At 47.7% G+C, this 17,189-nt stretch overlaps 6 protein-coding genes across 6 annotated transcripts; 4 read left to right on the top strand and 2 right to left on the bottom strand.

Annotated features, from left to right (window-relative positions):
• Positions 1-359: 359 nt before the first annotated feature.
• Positions 360-4,956, bottom strand: FSUBG_11748 (linoleate diol synthase; the record flags this gene model as incomplete). The annotated part of the gene is made up of 7 exons (XM_036676463.1): positions 360-1,082; positions 1,138-1,440; positions 1,503-1,920; positions 1,972-4,447; positions 4,500-4,605; positions 4,755-4,772; positions 4,819-4,956. 7 exons carry the CDS (start codon positions 4,954-4,956, stop codon positions 360-362), a joined length of 4,182 nt encoding a protein of 1,393 aa, XP_036532771.1.
• A 1,418-nt stretch (positions 4,957-6,374) lies between these two features.
• Positions 6,375-7,172, top strand: FSUBG_11747 (chloroperoxidase; the record flags this gene model as incomplete). The annotated part of the gene is made up of 1 exon (XM_036676462.1): positions 6,375-7,172. One exon carries the CDS (start codon positions 6,375-6,377, stop codon positions 7,170-7,172), a length of 798 nt encoding a protein of 265 aa, XP_036532770.1.
• A 1,092-nt stretch (positions 7,173-8,264) lies between these two features.
• FSUBG_11746 (uncharacterized protein) lies at positions 8,265-8,780 on the top strand (the record flags this gene model as incomplete). The annotated part of the gene is made up of 1 exon (XM_036676461.1): positions 8,265-8,780. The coding sequence occupies one exon, from the start codon at positions 8,265-8,267 to the stop codon at positions 8,778-8,780; it is 516 nt and encodes a 171-aa protein (XP_036532769.1).
• Positions 8,781-9,584: 804 nt separating this feature from the next.
• FSUBG_11745 (uncharacterized protein) lies at positions 9,585-10,942 on the top strand (the record flags this gene model as incomplete). The annotated part of the gene is made up of 4 exons (XM_036676460.1): positions 9,585-10,166; positions 10,226-10,234; positions 10,298-10,750; positions 10,814-10,942. 4 exons carry the CDS (start codon positions 9,585-9,587, stop codon positions 10,940-10,942), a joined length of 1,173 nt encoding a protein of 390 aa, XP_036532768.1.
• Positions 10,943-11,839: 897 nt separating this feature from the next.
• FSUBG_11744 (saponin hydrolase precursor) lies at positions 11,840-13,678 on the top strand (the record flags this gene model as incomplete). Its single annotated transcript, XM_036676459.1, has 1 exon — positions 11,840-13,678. One exon carries the CDS (start codon positions 11,840-11,842, stop codon positions 13,676-13,678), a length of 1,839 nt encoding a protein of 612 aa, XP_036532767.1.
• A 158-nt stretch (positions 13,679-13,836) lies between these two features.
• Positions 13,837-14,722, bottom strand: FSUBG_11743 (uncharacterized protein; the record flags this gene model as incomplete). Its single annotated transcript, XM_036676458.1, has 2 exons — positions 13,837-14,522; positions 14,572-14,722. 2 exons carry the CDS (start codon positions 14,720-14,722, stop codon positions 13,837-13,839), a joined length of 837 nt encoding a protein of 278 aa, XP_036532766.1.
• Between the last annotated feature and the right edge of the window lie 2,467 nt (positions 14,723-17,189).

Genomic DNA, 17,189 nt, shown 5'->3' with positions numbered 1-17,189 from the left:
ATTAAATCACATGGATTAATAAACGCCCGAACTCAGTGCACGGCTGCCGAATGTCATGGCTCTGTCAGATCCGACTTATCACTGCGATAGGTCCTCTCGTAAGTTTCTCCCAACTGATGAAGTGGCTTAGATATCTTCGTGATAACAAAGGTTAAGCTTTGGCAGATTTCAGTAGTTGTTTACATTGACATTAAGTCGGAATTCCAAGGCGAGTAGAGGGTTCATGTAGTCTAGAATCAGCCGCAGAGAACGAACTTCGTCCAGGCAAATGACATTCCTCAACAATAAGGACCAAAGGTAAAGCGTAGTGACACACAATTACACAAGACACCAATAACTATTAGAAAGTCACAATAACACTACTTATGAACACAGTTATCACTCAATCCACAGCCCGTCGAAAGCTGAGCCGTCTTTAGCTTAGACTTCTTCTTCGAGCCTCCAACACAAGGACAGCCCTTCTTATAAACCTTCTCACCCTTCTCATCAACCTCACCCTTTCCAGCTCCTTCATCAGCACAAATGCAAACAGTAGAAGCAAAGGCACCACCAACTGTGCTCGGACCTTGAGGCTGATACCACGGAGGACAGAAATCAGGAAGCGTAGGCATTGTCTTGACTCTACCGTAGTCATTGGTGCCAACCTTGTAGTCTGATTCTCCGAAGCCGTCGAAACGGATCTTCCATGTCATGGGGAAGGGAACGAACTCATCCCAGGTTGGGGTGAGATAGGTGTCAGTCTGTGGCCGCAGGATGCCATCGGTAACAATATCCTTTACCTCTCCAGGGCTTTCCAGCTTCTTGGCCTGTTGCTGAATCCAGCTAACCCGTCCAGGAGCCATGTAATTGGCATAGCCCTCAGGGGTAGAGTCAAGGTTAATCTTCTTAAGCTTGCCCTGCGCATCGTGACCACGACGAGGGTTCTTCATCTGAGCGACGAACTTGATCATTGAGGTTAGAGAGATCGTGGCAAAGCGTCGAGGTGCAAAGACGCCAAACTTGTCGGCGATGCTGAGCTGGGACATTAGGAGCTGTTGCTTCTCTGCGTTGCCCTTGACTCCCTCCTCCTCGCCGGCCTTGGCCTGTTGAACACAGTTAGTATGCAGTTTGGACGGATGTATGGTGGAATGAACTTACAAGATCCAGGATAACAGCCTGACCTTTCGTGATGGTAACTTTCTTTCCTTTGTTCACGCTGGCAGAAAAGGTGTACGTGCCGTCTTGGTTAGCCTTGCGAATAATGGGCTGTCGAACGGTGATGCGCGCCATTGTCTGGACCATCTTCTCAAGCTGCTCATCTGCGTTGGGCTTGTCACTGAAGACACACTTCTGGACTTGAATCCATTGTGGACCAAAGTCATTACGCAGGAGCATAAGATGCGGACGGCCATCAGCGGCCGCATAAAGGTCTCTCATGTACCCGTCCAGCGTAGCAGTGAACTGCTAGTGGTTAGCGTGTCTCATGTGACGATGATAATGCAGCTGGCATTAGAGTAACTTACCGAAACGACTGCATTGTAAGCAAAGTCAAGGCAAATGAGAAGAAGGATAGCAGCCGCTTTGCTCTGTTCCTTCTCATAACCCAAAACCTGCTTCGCGACAAAAACTCCAAGGTCATGCATAGCATTAGTCTCCTTCTTACCGAACAACGCCCTGGTGATGTCCCACTGCCCAGCCTCCCAGATAGTTCCTCTCTGGGTCAGTTCGATGAGCTTCTTCATGGAAGCCTTGAAAGCTTCACGACGCTGCAACCACTTGGTTTCGTCAGCGTTGTATGAGAGGAAGATCTGGCAGTTTGTGATGTGCTGATAAATCTCGTTCTCGCTGTACGTGTCCTTGGCCTCAGTGGGGGTCTTGAAGAGCTTGTTGCCAAAGCCGAGAAAATCAGCGACGTATCGAGTGACAACGGGAATGGCGAAGCTATGAATTGGTCAGCTGGGTCCGGGAGACAAAGGGTAGAGGGAAACTCACTCTCGAGTAGCATCGATCTGGAATGTCGAGTTGGTCATAGAGATCGACTCTCTCTTGACAATCGCTCTCATCTCTTGGTCAAGATACTTCTTCAAGTCTGCTTCCACATCCTTGACGTAATTGTCAATCGTGGATGTGTATTTGGGATCCTTCTTCCCCTCCACCGTCGTCAACACGTCTTTGACCACCTGAGGTAGGTTCTCCTTGTAGTAATACGCAGGGTTTGTAAAGTTCTTAGCCTTCTCGCCCTGCAAGATGATCTTGATGTCGTCGTACTTGCTGAGATACCACGGCTTCTCTGGTTTCTGCACCGGGGCACCAACGGCGACCTTTGGGTGATCAACCGTCTCCTTGAACCAATCACCATAGCCTTGAGCCTCGGCGTAGATGCCGTTCTGCTTGGCTGTGTAGAAAGGATGGAAGAAGCGGATGGTGTTGGAGGGGAACCAGCCTGGGAAAGCACGTTGAAGGAGGCGATGGAAGACCGAACTCTTGCAAACCTCGTTGTTGGGGGTGACTTCCTTCATGCCCCAAGAGGTCAAAGAGTTGGTGTTCCAATCAACAGTATAGAAGCGATCAGATCGGACAAGGGTGATGGCATCGGAGAAGATGGCAGACCAAAGAGCAGAGCTGGACTCACTGGGTCCTGGGTCCAGACCCATGTACTCGTCGGACTCGCAGAAGATACCAGGATAGAGCTCGATCTTGTCAGGATGCTCGTAAAGATCTCGGAGTGCATTCTGGATCTCAATGTTCTTTGTGACACTCTCGAAAGACTGGTGTCTGGGGAGGCCAAAGAAGTCTCTGAAGTCATTCAGAGTTCCGCACTCCCATCGACGAGCTTGAAGAATTCCCATGATCTCAACGGACTTGAGACACTTGGGAACGTTGCGAGGACCGAAGTTGGAGATGGGGTCATCCATAGCCGAGGTAAGCTCTTCAAGCATCTGTTTGTCATCAAAGAGGTTGGTAATGGCATTGCGAGTGAAGTGCTTGGACTTGGTGACCTTTTCTGGGCTGATACTGGAAGAAGCACCGTTCAAAGCGATTCCACTGTCCGAAGTGTTACCAGACGACCCAGCTCCATTTGCAGGTGCTGGCCCGTCCTCGGGGATGCCAAAGGTGACCTCCCATGGCTCAGGCTCCCTCTTGCCATACTTGTGGTCCTCAGCAGCCTTCTGCTTAACAGCAGCCATGGTACCCAGAAACTCAGGGAGGGACGTATTGCTTGGGTCCTTGAAGTGCAATACCTCTTTCATAAACTCCTCAGTGTATGCCTCATCCTTACGCGAGGTGGCACAGTGGAAACGGTAGAGAAGGTTGAACTCGACCGTGACTTGGTTGCCAATACCACGACTGGTCTTTTTCTGATCAAAGTCGGCGCGAGGATCAAGTGTGAAGTTGGTGTCGAACTGGTGGAAACCCATGAGCGCTCTCAAGTAGTCGTGGACTGAGATCTGGATGTACATGCCACAAGTGATGAGGCGAGCCGTGTTGAAGAGATCGTCGTCTTGCTTGTCCCAGGCTGCTTCCCAAGCTTCCTTGAACTCGTCGCATGCCGCTTCAAAGTCCTTGGCAGCTTGATGATCGTGGTCCTTGAGTTTCAAGGTCTTCTTCTTGAGCAGAAGCTTGAGATCGGTCGTCAGGTTTTCCAAGTCTTGGTTCAGTTGGGACTTGTTGAACTTCTCAATCTCCTCCAAGGCGTCTTGTCGCTTCTTCTCAGCCTCTTCTCGTTTCGTCTTCTCCTTTTCTGTCTCATGAGGCGTCTGCGGGGGAGCGTATGGTGCATCACCAGGCCTTGCTGCGCGAACCTGTCGCCAGAGAGACTCGTACTGCTTACACATCTCCTGAACCTTCTCATCCAAAGGAAGCTTCTGGCCATATTGGTCCTTCTCAGGGAGATGCTCGTTGATCAAAGAGACGAGCTTGGTCTTCTCGTACATGGCAGGAACTCTAAAGCGACCATTCTCGTTGATGCGGAGAAGTTGCCTTGCAGCATAGTTATGATATCGGTTATACATAACAAGCATAATGCAGACGCCAGGTGGCTGTCGAAGTAGACGGTCCTCAGCAAACGTATCGGGCTTCAAGAGACCAAGCTTGAACTTGTCATCTCGGACCTTGCGCTGCATCTCTGTAGTGTATCCATAAAGAGGCGACAAGTCGAGGTAAGAAGAGCTATCAGAGATATTCTTGTCGTTGTCGTTGGTTCTAAAGATGTCATGTATGATAATGGTTGCGTGGTAGATGAGCATGGCAGAGAGTCCAGACTGGCTCTCACGGCCACCTTCTTCTCGTGCCATGAGCTTGTCAAAGAGATCAGAAGGATCAGGGAGAGCTCCCAGAGGCGCTGTCTTTGACGGGACAGTCTTGGCGTATGGGGCACCAGCTTGGCCGAGATGGGGATTCATGGCACTGTTGAACTTGCCATCAGCAGTTCGATACTGGAAAGCATCGCCAAGGTATGTCAAGGGCGCTGAAGAAATTAGCATCAGTCATCAATCTCTCCTAATTTTGTGTAAACTTACGGTGCAGCATCTTGTCGTACTTGTCTTTGACTTGGCCATCGATCAGCTTCTGGCGTTGGACACTGTAGTCAGAAAGACTGCCAGCAATCGTCGCAAGACTCTGTCCCTACACATCGTTAGTACGCAGGCTTATGAGATACATGGCCAACTTGCATCAAGCCCAGTGCCTTTGATGATACCATCTGCCGTTCTCTTCAAGGCGGGCCAGTTGCTTGACTTGGAGAAGACGGATTTAACATCTTCCCATAAGCCAACCTTGGGAGCAATGGGGTTCTACAGACGTTAGCAAGTATGATGTAATGTCGGAAGTGATGCATACTCCAATGAGTTTGTCGCCGTGATACTTGGCATACTTCTCAGCTTCTTTCTTGTTTCTGAGTTGTAGCGTGAGCTGCATGAGATCCTCATCTTGCTTGCTCATCACAGGCTCATGGGAGTGCTGAGAGTGGCCATTCATGATGACGGTCAGGAGGGTTCTGCAGTCTCACAGAAGAATAACAACAAGAGATAAGATGAGGAGGAACATTCGATGAGAGTGACTTGTGAACACTCTCTGGAGGAAATGAAATGAAATTAGATAGTTTGGGGTGAGAGAATGTTGTCTGATGCTTTCTTTGAGCTGGTGCAGCCTGGGGCCTATTATCAGTCAATGTAGATTGGGCATCGCATCCGCATGGAGATTGTGAATGCACTGTGAAGACAAACTATCGATCAGACCCTGCCTCGCTTACTCCGCTCTATCAGAACCAATTCTCGGGCATTGTTATCCATATCTCGGCATCTGCAACGCCAAGAATACCCTCCTCGTTATGTTTCTGGCTAATCCTTGCCCAACTCTCGAGCTGACGAACCTTGCATGCCGCGTGGCTGACATTCGCGTACTGCTCATTCGTCATCGTGGCATTTCTTAGTCTGCCGCTATTGATTTCGTGCATTGGATACTCCAGCTATCACAAAAGTCCAGTCTTGGATACCAAAAAACAACTAAGCCAAATCACTCACGACAAAGTTCAGAGCTGAACTTGAACACGCAAACGAGCAGCGGTTATCACGGCTTTAACCCAATGTCGCATCGTTATCACATTCCCCGCTCAGCCACTTGCAAATTCATCCACTGAACTCTCCACACGGCCCGTTGCGGATGACTGGCCGCTAGCGGGTCTAAAATAGCGCCTTGTCCAGACTGGCAGAAGTGCTCAGGCCACCTTTGGAGCTGAAAACGCGTGCATCGTTAGCCGTTGGTCAGATAAGCATCATCACGTTCCACTTCCAGCGGTTCCAGGGCCGCTAAACGGCGTGTGGCATGAAAGCTTGTAGCTGTGATGTGCACAAATAAGCCAAGGATTATCCCGTAACCCGGTTATCAACCGGTCAGGTATCCGGCGCTTATCGTGAGACTGTCGTCCCCTGCCCCTGTCAGTACCGTGCGCCGGTGAGAGAAACCTAGCTGCATCAAGTTTACCCAACTGAGTGAATAAGTTGCCAGTTTCAGCAAGCCACAAGACGTAAGCAGTAATGCAGCTCTTGCATCTGATTCCTTTCCGTCCCCCAGGTACATCCGATGTCTCAAACTCTAGTTTTAGTAGTGTGGTTGATCTTGGGACTATTGGAAATGCTCAGCGCTCAACTGGCCGCCACGAATACTACGCTACAGGTCTAGACTTCTATGTAATCGACCTCGAAACCATTGGTCAATGATGGCAGGAGTCCGCCAGTGACCTTTTAGCTTCTTCTCGTCGTAGTATAACAGCTCATATTGATTCAAGGAGCGACAATCCCACGTCCTTCTGCTGTTGCGAAATCACCTCACTTGCTTTCACTTGTTCATTCCCCATCACTTCAAGCCCCTCAAAGTCCATGTCAGTCACCATTCTAATGCCTCCTACACCCTCAGTTGGAGAGTTTGCAGAGGCTCCTCCCAATGCCAGCAGAAGCCCATGCCCCGTCGTGAACGCTCTCGCAAACCATGGCTATCTTGAGCGCAGCGGCTGCTACATTTTCAAGGAAGATCTCAACGCCGCAATGAAACACGTCGGCATGAGTCCTCTCCTCGGCTCTGTCTTTGCCTATCCCACCTACTTTGAGTACCAAAACCCAGCCAAGGCATACATGAAAAAGCCTGTTGGCACATGGCAGAGGATTTGGAACCTCCTCAAGAACCCCTACTCCTTCTTTGACTATTTCGGCTGCTGGAATTCCAAGCAGATCACTGATGGAAAGAAGTATCTCAATCTTGTTGATCTTGCTTCTCACGGCGCTATCGAGCACGATATCTCACTTTCAAGACGAGACATTGCTCAGAAGCAAGGGAACAATGATCCACAACAAGACTTGATTGAAGAAATGTTGGACTATTCTTTCGATGGTGAGACTCTCACCACTGAAGACCTTGCCCGGTTCATCAAAGCCCGCATCTCGCGTCAACTGGAAGATAACCCAGAGTTGGTTTATGGGCCGGCTGAACACCAGGTCAACTGTGGCCAAATCGCACTGATGATGGGCTGTTTTGGAGACGGAAAGACGATTCCTGTCAAGTATGTCAGAGCTATCTTTGAGGATGAGAGACTGCCTATTGAGGAAGGCTGGAAGAGGCGATCGTGGTGGACAATGGGTCTTGTTGAGTTCTTTGGTGCTGTCAAGAAGCTGGTCAATGCTGTTGGAGTGGAGTTCTAGCTATCGCGTCATTAATCGTATTCTTTATTTTATTATTCTAGATAGTCTGATTCTACTTGTGCGTAACCAATGAGGTGAGAGCAGAACGATAAATTGAGTCGCGATGGTCTGCAGAAGGTCAAATAAGCTCAGGTGCAACCTTTCCTTTCTAAACATCGTGATTAATGGGGAAATGCCAGACAAGCTGTGTCGTTACCAGTGCCCCATCTCTCGAGAAAATCTCCTAAATGGCTTCGTATCTGCTCCACAATGATTAGCCGCTCGGAGGGCCTCAATTCCAGGGGTTTCCGATACGAGCCTTATCTTTCTTCGGGCAAAATGGACTTTTGGAGAGTTGCCATATTTTTGAAAGTCCATGAATGCTCAAAGTCTACAGCACAGCCAGCCACGGAAAGAGCACTAAGCCCAAGACGAGCAGAGCACGACTCACCGTGAGCTAGTGCTGAGGTAACTAACTATTGCAAAGGCTAATACAGGCCGGGGGCAGGCGCTAAAGCCAATATTGCAACCCTGAACGTTGTAGCCAAGAAAGTCCTGGGGAATGTGAACGTCTCAGTTCAAGTGAACATGATTGTGAGCGAATTGTGAGCCATCGTTTGTTATCCTTAGATGCAGCTGCGTTGTTATTTTCAGCTCTCTCTACTGTCATTTCAACAGTCACATTGAACCCTCAATCAGTCAGCGGCTCGCCCAGTGGCGCACCGCAAACTTCCAGACTGGAAGTTCCAGTATAACCTCAGCTGGAGTTCCATATGGAGTTAGGACCAAAAGAGCTGTGCACAACCAGGACCTTATATGTGTATTGTGATGCAATTACCGGTATGGCTTACAGTATGGCTCACAGTGCGATCACAGCTTGTCCAGTGGTTTCCATACATAGAGCCTAGTAATGTAAATGCTGGCTGTTCCTTCCATCTTGTTGAAGGCCAGCTTACTATAACAACGGCTTATTCTTTCAATTGCCAGTGAAAAGATCCAACACGGCCATCAGCCAATATTAGGTTCATTTCTTATTACTTTATATCACACATAGTCACAAAGCCTCTTTCTTGTAATCACTTCGTGAAAACATCCTCCAGCAAGCACATAAATATGTCTTCCCTTCATGCCTATCTCCCAGCCCTCAAGGGTATAGCCATCGCTGGCAGTCTCATCAACGGCGGTACCATGACCTCAGGTTACCGTCTTCTCCCCTCAGTCTACCCAATCGTCCAAAAGTCGCCCAAAGACGCTGCGAAGCAATGGGAATACTTTTATTGGTCCATGTCAGCCACTGTGCCATGGGTTGACCTAACAACAATCATTGTTATCGGCACTATTGCCTACGGAGAGTACAAGGAAAACAGCTCTGCTTTGTCTTGGAAGATCTGGGCTACTGCAGGAGGACTCATGCCCCTCAGTTGGATCTGGGTTCGAAAGGTGATGCTCGGTCCATCTTATAAGCTTTTGGACATTGCGGACTCAAAGTCTTCAGAGACTGAGCCTTTGAATTCCAGTGCGAAGAATGTCTTGGACCTCATGCAAGAGTTCAATGCGCAGATGGCTGTGAGGATGATGTTTCCATGGGTTGTTGGCGGGCTCGCTCTCTGGGCTACCCTGGGTCTGTAGACGATGTTTTGAAGATGTTGAATCGCGCGGGGCACGGTAATTATCTGTATGGCGGCAGTATGTTGGAGTGCGATGTCTGGAGCAGTAGCATCGTTGTATTGGAGAGATTGGTTTGCAAATCACCATAGCCTGTTTCATCTTTGAAAAAGGTGAGAAAATGGTTTAACTCGTTCTTTTTGCAAAATGCTGCGCTTGCTCGTCTGTTACAGCAGCGATGGGTAGTAAAGTCTTGATCTTTTTGGTTGGCACCTGTCTTGGACGAGTTATCTCGTCGATGATAGATAGGCTTTGTTTATAAGATAGCCTGCAGTGACGTGACAGGGTTGCAGATCGATATAGTGATACTTCTTGATCGTAACTGCATGAGGACACAAACTACACTCAGATCCAAAATTCTCAGCAGCATCGTCTTCCATGGCCCTGGAATTATCAACAGACCAGGATTATCCGCGGAGTCGGCACTTTCAGAGGCCGACGATCTAAAGCACATGCAGTTAGTGCTGTTTGTCCATTGCTCTGAGGCGAAAACTTTATATGATGATTAAGCGGGTAAAAGCCGGGATGCTGGTCGCTGACTGGCTGTTTGCCGGTGTAACATACTCCGGTGTTTTACTGTATTCAGTAAGACGACCAGACCGGAAGCAACCAAATGCCGACTCCGAAGAAATAAGATTAAATCAATACCGTCAGATCAGATTTACCCCAATGAACCTTGCACCATCAATCAATTCAATTCTGAGCCTCAAATCTGACGGTAAAATCAATAGACAGGAGTTAAAAGTACCAAGAAAAGTATCAGCCGCAATGTCGGAACCGCCGCCAAACAATGGCTTCGTCGGTCGCGTCCGCGGCGCGTCGCTATCCATCCTCAATGCCAATCCGCAGCTGGGCATGTGGCAAGCCACGGGCACAGCCATCGCACAAGCACCCAATCTCACTGAACTCCGCGACGCCGAATCTGGCGGCGACAAGATCGAATTCAATGCACAAGGTCACTCTGCGCGCTACGCTGTCCCCGAACCAGACGGTGAGCTCACACTGGTGAGGACGGCGACACTCACCCGCAGACCCAGTGCGATTCCAAAGTTTGACAAGGACCCCTTTACCGAAGAGCCCGTTGCAATTCCTGAGGAGGTAGACGTGGAGCAGGGGTCGTCGAGGGAGGAGACTATCACTGAGGCACCTGAAGAACACCATCACCATCATTTTCATCTGCACGAAAAGCGTCGACAGCGATTGGAGCGACGGCAAAGTCTGTATGAGAAACACAAGGCTGACGAGAAGGAGAAATGGGGGCCAACCATCATGAACGGCCTCAAGGCCTTTTGGAAATTCTTCCTCACACCATCTGGCTTCCTCATCACGCTCTACGGTCTCAATATTGTGGTAAGTTGCTCTCCTCCGGTTATTCCGAAAGTTCAGCTAGCTAACCGATACTCTCACAGGCATGGGGCGTAAGTAGATTGAAGACTCGATATCTATCTTTCTGTTGTACACTTCTAATCCTTCATCTCTAGGCAATGCTCTTCTTCCTCCTGCTCAATGTCGCGCCAGCCATGAACCATCCCAGCGCGAATGACAACAACTCAGCGCGAAAGAAATGGCTCGAGATAGACAGCCAAATCCTCAACGCCCTTTTCTGCGTCACGGGCTTCGGTCTTGCCCCGTGGCGCTTCCGCGACTGGTACCGCTACACCCGCGCAGTCTTTTGGAAGGATGTCCCTGCAATGCAGAAGCTCACAGAACAAAACAAAGCTTGGTTTCGACCTCCTGCCTGGGCCACGGAACAGAACACAAGCCCGAGTGACTCGTCTACAACTCTTCCTCGTTCAACAACGTTTACTGGCGAGAAGGCACCCCCGACACCGCTTTGGAAACTGGGATTCACTATCTATATGATGGTGCTGAATACATTCCTGCAAGCAGTTTTGTGCTATTTCATGTGGGGGTATAATCGCATTGATCGTCCCGTAAGTTCACGTCTTCCATTTCCCCAAGTAATTCGAGGTATGCATACTGACTTCATGCAAAAGAGCTGGGCTACTGGTACCTTCATCGGTCTCGGCTGCGGCACAGGCTTGTTGGCTGGTCTGATGTCGTGGTGGGAGGGCCGTAAGGTCAAGAAGATTGAGGGACCCGAAGTCAAAGTCGTCACTGTATGACGGGATCATAATGCGCAAAGTTGATTTAAAGCCTTATAGAATTTTAATTTATGTAGTACCTTTAAATTTAATGTAAATCTCTGAGCTGAGACTCCAAAGAGGGTAATTCGAACATCATACTACAGAAATGACACTTGCATTGCTGTGATGGTTTTTGCTTCCATTTAACCGTCATAAAATTATTAACGTCCGTGGTTACGTATATTACGTTTAGATGCGTAAACTTAAAATGTATAATAAAAAAGGCCTTTGTATAGTTATTTATTCGATTGATGTGTACTACGCAAGGTACAAAAGACGCCAGCAAGACAACTTAGTCGTGTTGGCTATGCCTCCATTTTTGTAAATTTAATGCTCCAGGTTAGGGGGAGGAAATTGCACGCGGATAGCCAAATACGAAATACGCGTATAGCATGGACCTCCGCGTATTGTCTGTCATACGAGCCAATGACGTTTCTGTGGGGCTTGGTGTCCCATCTAGAGGTATTAGGGGTTTCCAATATTAGAGTAGTACAAGATATAACGAACAGATTCTCAAGCAAGTAATATAAATCTCTGTATAATGGCAGTTGTCTTCATGTTAAGGAAAGTTAAAACATCAGCTTATAGCCCCTATTAAACAGAAACACAGTCAGGCTATTAGATACTCATAAAGCGGATGAGCGATTGGACCTAGAAGTCTCTGACTAACACTCGAGATATCTGTGGCTTGAGAGTCTCGAGAGACAGTAAGAAGAGTATAAATGCTGGCCACCAGGCGCCTTACTAGACCTTTCATTATACTCATAAGGCCGCGTAATTGGCGTAAAAACATCATTACTCACAATGAATTACCGCCAATCAGTTATACTGAGCTGTGTAGGGAGGGCACTAACACTTCCAAGCTCTCAGTTTATCATGTCGACCGACAAAACGCAACATGCCCCACCAAATCCGGAACCCATTAGCCTTTCAACACTTCCTCTTCCACCAGTTGCACCCAGGAACGAACTTGGAGCTTGCACGCCAGCTGTGAATCGAAATGGCACTGGATGCATGACTCTTGCTTCAAACCAGGACTTCCAAGCAGGTGGCTTTTTACCTGATGGAAAGCATGTTTTGGTCCTCGTCACCTTCACAGGCGCTCCATCGTCTCCGGACCCAGCTAGCGTTTACAATGGTAGCCAGATCATCGTCGTCAAGACCGACGGTAAGGTATTTCCCAGCGGAAGTCCATGGAAGTGTCTCACTTGTGGACTGGTTGAGAAAAACATAAGAGGTTTAAGCCCGACATATAGCTACCCCCAGGCATTTGGCGACGGAAAAAGAGTTCTGTTTGGCACCAACATACTCGATTGCGGGGAGCATAAACTGGTAGATGCGGCCTGTACACCCGAATGCACCCATGTTTATCCCATACGGCGGAATAAGAGCCCTGATGGGACCGGGGAGGGCGGTCCTATTCGGGAACTGCGTTTACACCCCGACGACGTCCATCTTGGATTCAATGCTTTCACAATCAACGGTCGAAAGCTCGGCCAGTACGCGTACCTCGGAAGATTGAAGTTCAACGCGAAGCCAACAGTCGGCGTACCGCTTGTCCCTCGTTACGATCTCGTCAAAGTCACCCGACTGTTCAACCCAGAAGCAGACCAACCTATTGCGACGCATGGTGGACACATGACCATAAACCGGAACGCCATAGCTGTAGGTGAGCTTCGTGGTTTCAGCAGCAGGGGAACTGAAGCTACGTACATCGGCTACCCGGCCGAATCCTCTAACATTGATGTATTCGCTGTTCACTTGCAAACCGGCAAGGTCCGGCGACTTACTAGCCACCCAGAATACTGCGATCCTCTTGCTATCTCACCTGACGATAATTGGATGGTGGTTTTGGATACACGGGGAACAGACCGTCAAATGTGGCTCTCTGGCATGAGACATATCCCGCCCATTACCGACCTCATTAGTACCTCAATTACATCCTCGACAAGAAACAACGGCCAGAGAAGATTCTTCCAGCCGTATCTATTGGATCGTTATGGTGATCGCGGGGAATACTTTGGCCAGAGGATCTATGGAGAAGGAAGAGGTGTTCCTGGTAGTGGCGACTATAATGACCCCGAATGGAATGCAATGGCTGACCCGAGATGGTCTCCAGGCTCTACTCAGATTGTGTACGGTGAAGCATTAACACTTTCTCCTGCGTGTGGTGGCACAAACCCGCTTCCATGTTATCCCTCTAATGAGCCGGGAGGTAGACGAGTACGTGTAATCGTGGCAAACCTGACTGCTCGGGAGCCCCTCAATCTACCTGCAGTCAATCTAATCTCAGAAGAGGTCCCATGGGGTGTAAAGTACTCTCCAGGAGACATTGATCCACAGCGTACCGAGCCGACACCTGGAAACTACACGCTGATGGGGCTCAGGTGTGGATATGCGAATGTTGAAATCGTTGGGGGAGAGGATGCATCTATCAGTGAGATCAATGTAGTCTATCATCACTTCTCAGATGATGGGTCAACGTTTCTATCAGGATCAGAAACAGTTCGCGCCACGTTCCCATCTCTGACGCTCAGTCATGTCGACTGGTATTCTGACCTGACTCAAATTGGAAGCTCAAAGAATAGCAAGAGGACAAGCCTGGATGGGTTTCACCTCACTATTGACGTTTTGAAGAACATATTCCAGGCAAACGGGACCATGAACACCTCAATTGATGGTCATCTCTATACACAGCCTGCAAACGGAACCTGAGAAAACGGGGGCAAGTAGCTTGTTGCAACCTATTAAGACAACTCGTTGCAATTTATCTATAAATACATACATCTGATTAACTCTCCAAGTTCTAGGTGTCTGATAACAGGGACGGGCTATGATATACCCGCTAAGGCTCCCCATAAGCGTTGAGGAAACTACACGCTGTGTAAGGGATACTCATCCACCGTATATCTAGGCTTTTCATCTCCTAGCTTGTTGATGACTTGGCTTGGGTGGAAGAGATTGAAGGCAATAGCCACAAAAGACATGAGCGTCGCATCGAAGATGTAAATCAAATACTCTTCAGCCTGCAGCGCTCCGTCTTTCCCAAGAACATATTCCGCGACGCGGAAAACAGACCGAACGAGGATAAACAGGCTCGAGGCGTAAAGGATGAAGATCAGCTTCTCCCAAGGAGCATTCAAGACAAGAGATCGAGATGTTGGACGTGACCGGATCCGCGTGTGAAAAACGACAGTGACAATCATAAAAAAGCCAAAGAAGAGGATCTGAATGAGCAATCCGCCAACGATCATATTCTCACCCATCTTGACATTGTCTTTGGACTTTGCTGAGGCAAGCATACCGCCACCTCCACTCTGTGCCAGGAAGGATAGTACGTCTCCGATGACGAAGACCTTGGTCAACCACTTCGTTCGAATGAGGGATAAGTGGCCGGCATCCAAAAGAACTATCAATCGCCCCAATATCATGTAAATTGAAGCGGCGAGGAGTGCAGGACCAAGGAGGAGCAATAACGATTGCATGATGTATGGGTTCTTGGTGTAGTCCGGAGCTTCGTTTGCAGAGAGTGCACGGCCGACGTAGCCAAATGCCTCGACTGTGGAAAATCAGCATTTTCTCATAGACATGAAAACATGCATACTTACAGAGGCAGCCGATAAGAAATGGGATAAAGTACCATGTTCGATGCCGGAACATCTGCCATAAGTGAACAAGAGCGGCCGTGATGAAAATGACAACAAATACGGCAGCTGCTGGCAAGGAGGGTTCATAATTGTAGAAAGTAAAACCTGCCATTGTATTGACTTAAAAGAGTGATGGAAATGAAAATGACTGCGGAGATTGATGAAGTCCAATGCAGTTAAGTGCGTTCTAGTCTGTAATGACAGGTAGTTGAATTAACAAAAGAGATAACACACTAATAGAAAAACAGAAATGTGAAGCATGTAATGAGAGAAGATCAGAAATTATTTGTCTATATTGCTGAAGTACTTATAGAAAGCATTAGGAGTCGTGTATTATAATACGCGGACATGGCCCCTGAATTCCCAGGGACGCGTACGTGACACGGCAAATTCCTACAGGAGGGCGATCAGACTGCAGATGTTAAGCTTATTTTAAACTCCCTTGAGTACCTTAGCCATTCGAATTTGCAGTGTACGTCCGCATCGGTTATTCAGGTGCGGATGCTGCGGAAGGCCCGTTTGCTATACACGTATAGCCAGTACCAGCAGGGATATCCGGACCCGTATAAGTGGGACAAGTTTCGCGTATCGCCATTGATAGCAAATACGCTGGAATGTCCTAATTATAGAATTTCTCTAGCAGTATAAATACTGCGGTGTTTGCTCTTAATTCCTTGCTTCCGTTGGGCATGAGCATTCTTCTTTTATACGCCCAGGATGCTGTCAATATCTACAGCAGCTCTTCCGACATACATCTCATACCTTTGGCTAGATGGAATGCACGTGTAACAGCCGAGTCTTTGGTCATGTTTTTTGGGGTTTCTTTTCAGCCTCTTTTCCAACTCAGTATCCCTTCTCAGTTGGAATTTTCGAAAATGCTAAAGCCCAAGCATGGAATGGGCCTTTGTTGGCATAACGGCTGCTCAGGCTATTATCATCATTTCTCTGCAAACGTAAGCCCACGAATTTCTTTTCTTTCTTTCTGGCACAAATCGACTCACAGTATCAGGGCCATTCTTGTGAAGTACCTTGATTGGGCGAACCTTGTTATGTATCAAGTCCCTGTTTCATATGTTACGCCTGTGGCCTCTGCAGTATCGATTATCAGTTTTGGGTTCCAAGCTGTTCTGTCTGTGGATTCGTGCCGCATTAAGGACAAAGTCCAACTATGGACTCAATGTATTCTCAACATTTGCTTCTCGATCTCCATTGGTATGGAATACTTACAGGTGAAAGGCGCCGCGGAAAGAGTCAGTCACGGGGAAGACATGTACAAAGCGCCTTTTGCAGACAATAGTATGTTGGGATGTTGCTGACACATTGTCAATCGCCTGCATTCCTGTATCATCGGCATGCAGTCTTTGTATGTGCGCATTGGCTTACAATATTTACATAGAGTTCGTATAAGGCGCGTGCTATAAGCATTAGTAGCGGTTTCTATTAACTTAAAATAATACTCTTATTAAATCAGTTTAGGTAATATACTAGCTACTTAATATAACTACCTAAGATAAGCTTTTTAGCCTATTTAATAATTATATTTAATATATAAAAAGAACTTAAATATATTTACTAAAGAATAAAAAGGCTATTTTAGTTACCTATTATAGCTCTTTAACTTAACATTAGAAATACTCCTTAAGATACAGGCTTATGCACTTATTATAAGAACAATTATAGGTAAAGGCTATTAGGTAACTAAACGCCATAACTATATTAATAACTTTATCATCAATACATAGAGTTCTCCTGGTCTTTATACAAGCATATCAGCCCGGACCTGAGGATGACAGCGAGACATATCAAGTACCTGGTATGTGACCAAGAGCCCTAGTAGGATGTTTACTAAACCTGATAGGCATACTTCATGTTTCTCAAAGTCTCTCTCTTACTGCTAAACCTGTTTCTCATCACGTATGGCCTCGTGGATGTCCACTACCAAGAGCCAGAGTTTGGACTGACTATGGCAATCATTCCCGTCTCAATTATCCACGCCATCCTTGCTAGTATATGTGTCAAAAAAGAAGACATGCTAGGCATAGCATTGGTGATAGTGTGTAATCCCCCAAAAAACAATATTGCTAGAACTAACGCCTGTCAAGATGTTTCATATAGCAGCGATAGTATACCTGATCACGCGACTGATAGTGCTAAATGGCGATGGCCTGCTAGCACGCACATTGATGAAGGAAGAGATGTTGCTTTTTGCCCCATTTGCCCTTTCTTTTAACATAGTATCTGTTGCTTTTGCTGTCTTGTGCGTGCTCAATTTCGGAAAGGGATTGAAGCCGCTACTACAAGGTCAGGGCACAAACAACATGCCTACTTCAACGAGCGCATTGGAGCTCAGCCCGCGGCACCTCAGCGTTCGGACTATGGACACTGAGCGGATGTCAAAGCGTTTTGACATGGATTAGATCTCTATTGTCTGATGTCTACGGTACACATTTCGTAATACTTATACCCCTTGCAAAATCTCCACTGCTTATCTAAAAATCCCCCTCAACCCATGTTGGAAGGTAGAGCGGTGATAGTAATAACGCTTTTGTTGTACAGAATATAAGCCCTGTTGCCTTAGG

This window comes from Fusarium subglutinans (genome assembly GCF_013396075.1).
Source record: "Fusarium subglutinans strain NRRL 66333 chromosome Unknown NRRL66333_c0000232, whole genome shotgun sequence".
Lineage (NCBI taxonomy): Eukaryota > Fungi > Ascomycota > Sordariomycetes > Hypocreales > Nectriaceae > Fusarium > Fusarium subglutinans.
This window is presented reverse-complemented; position numbering and strand designations above follow the sequence as displayed.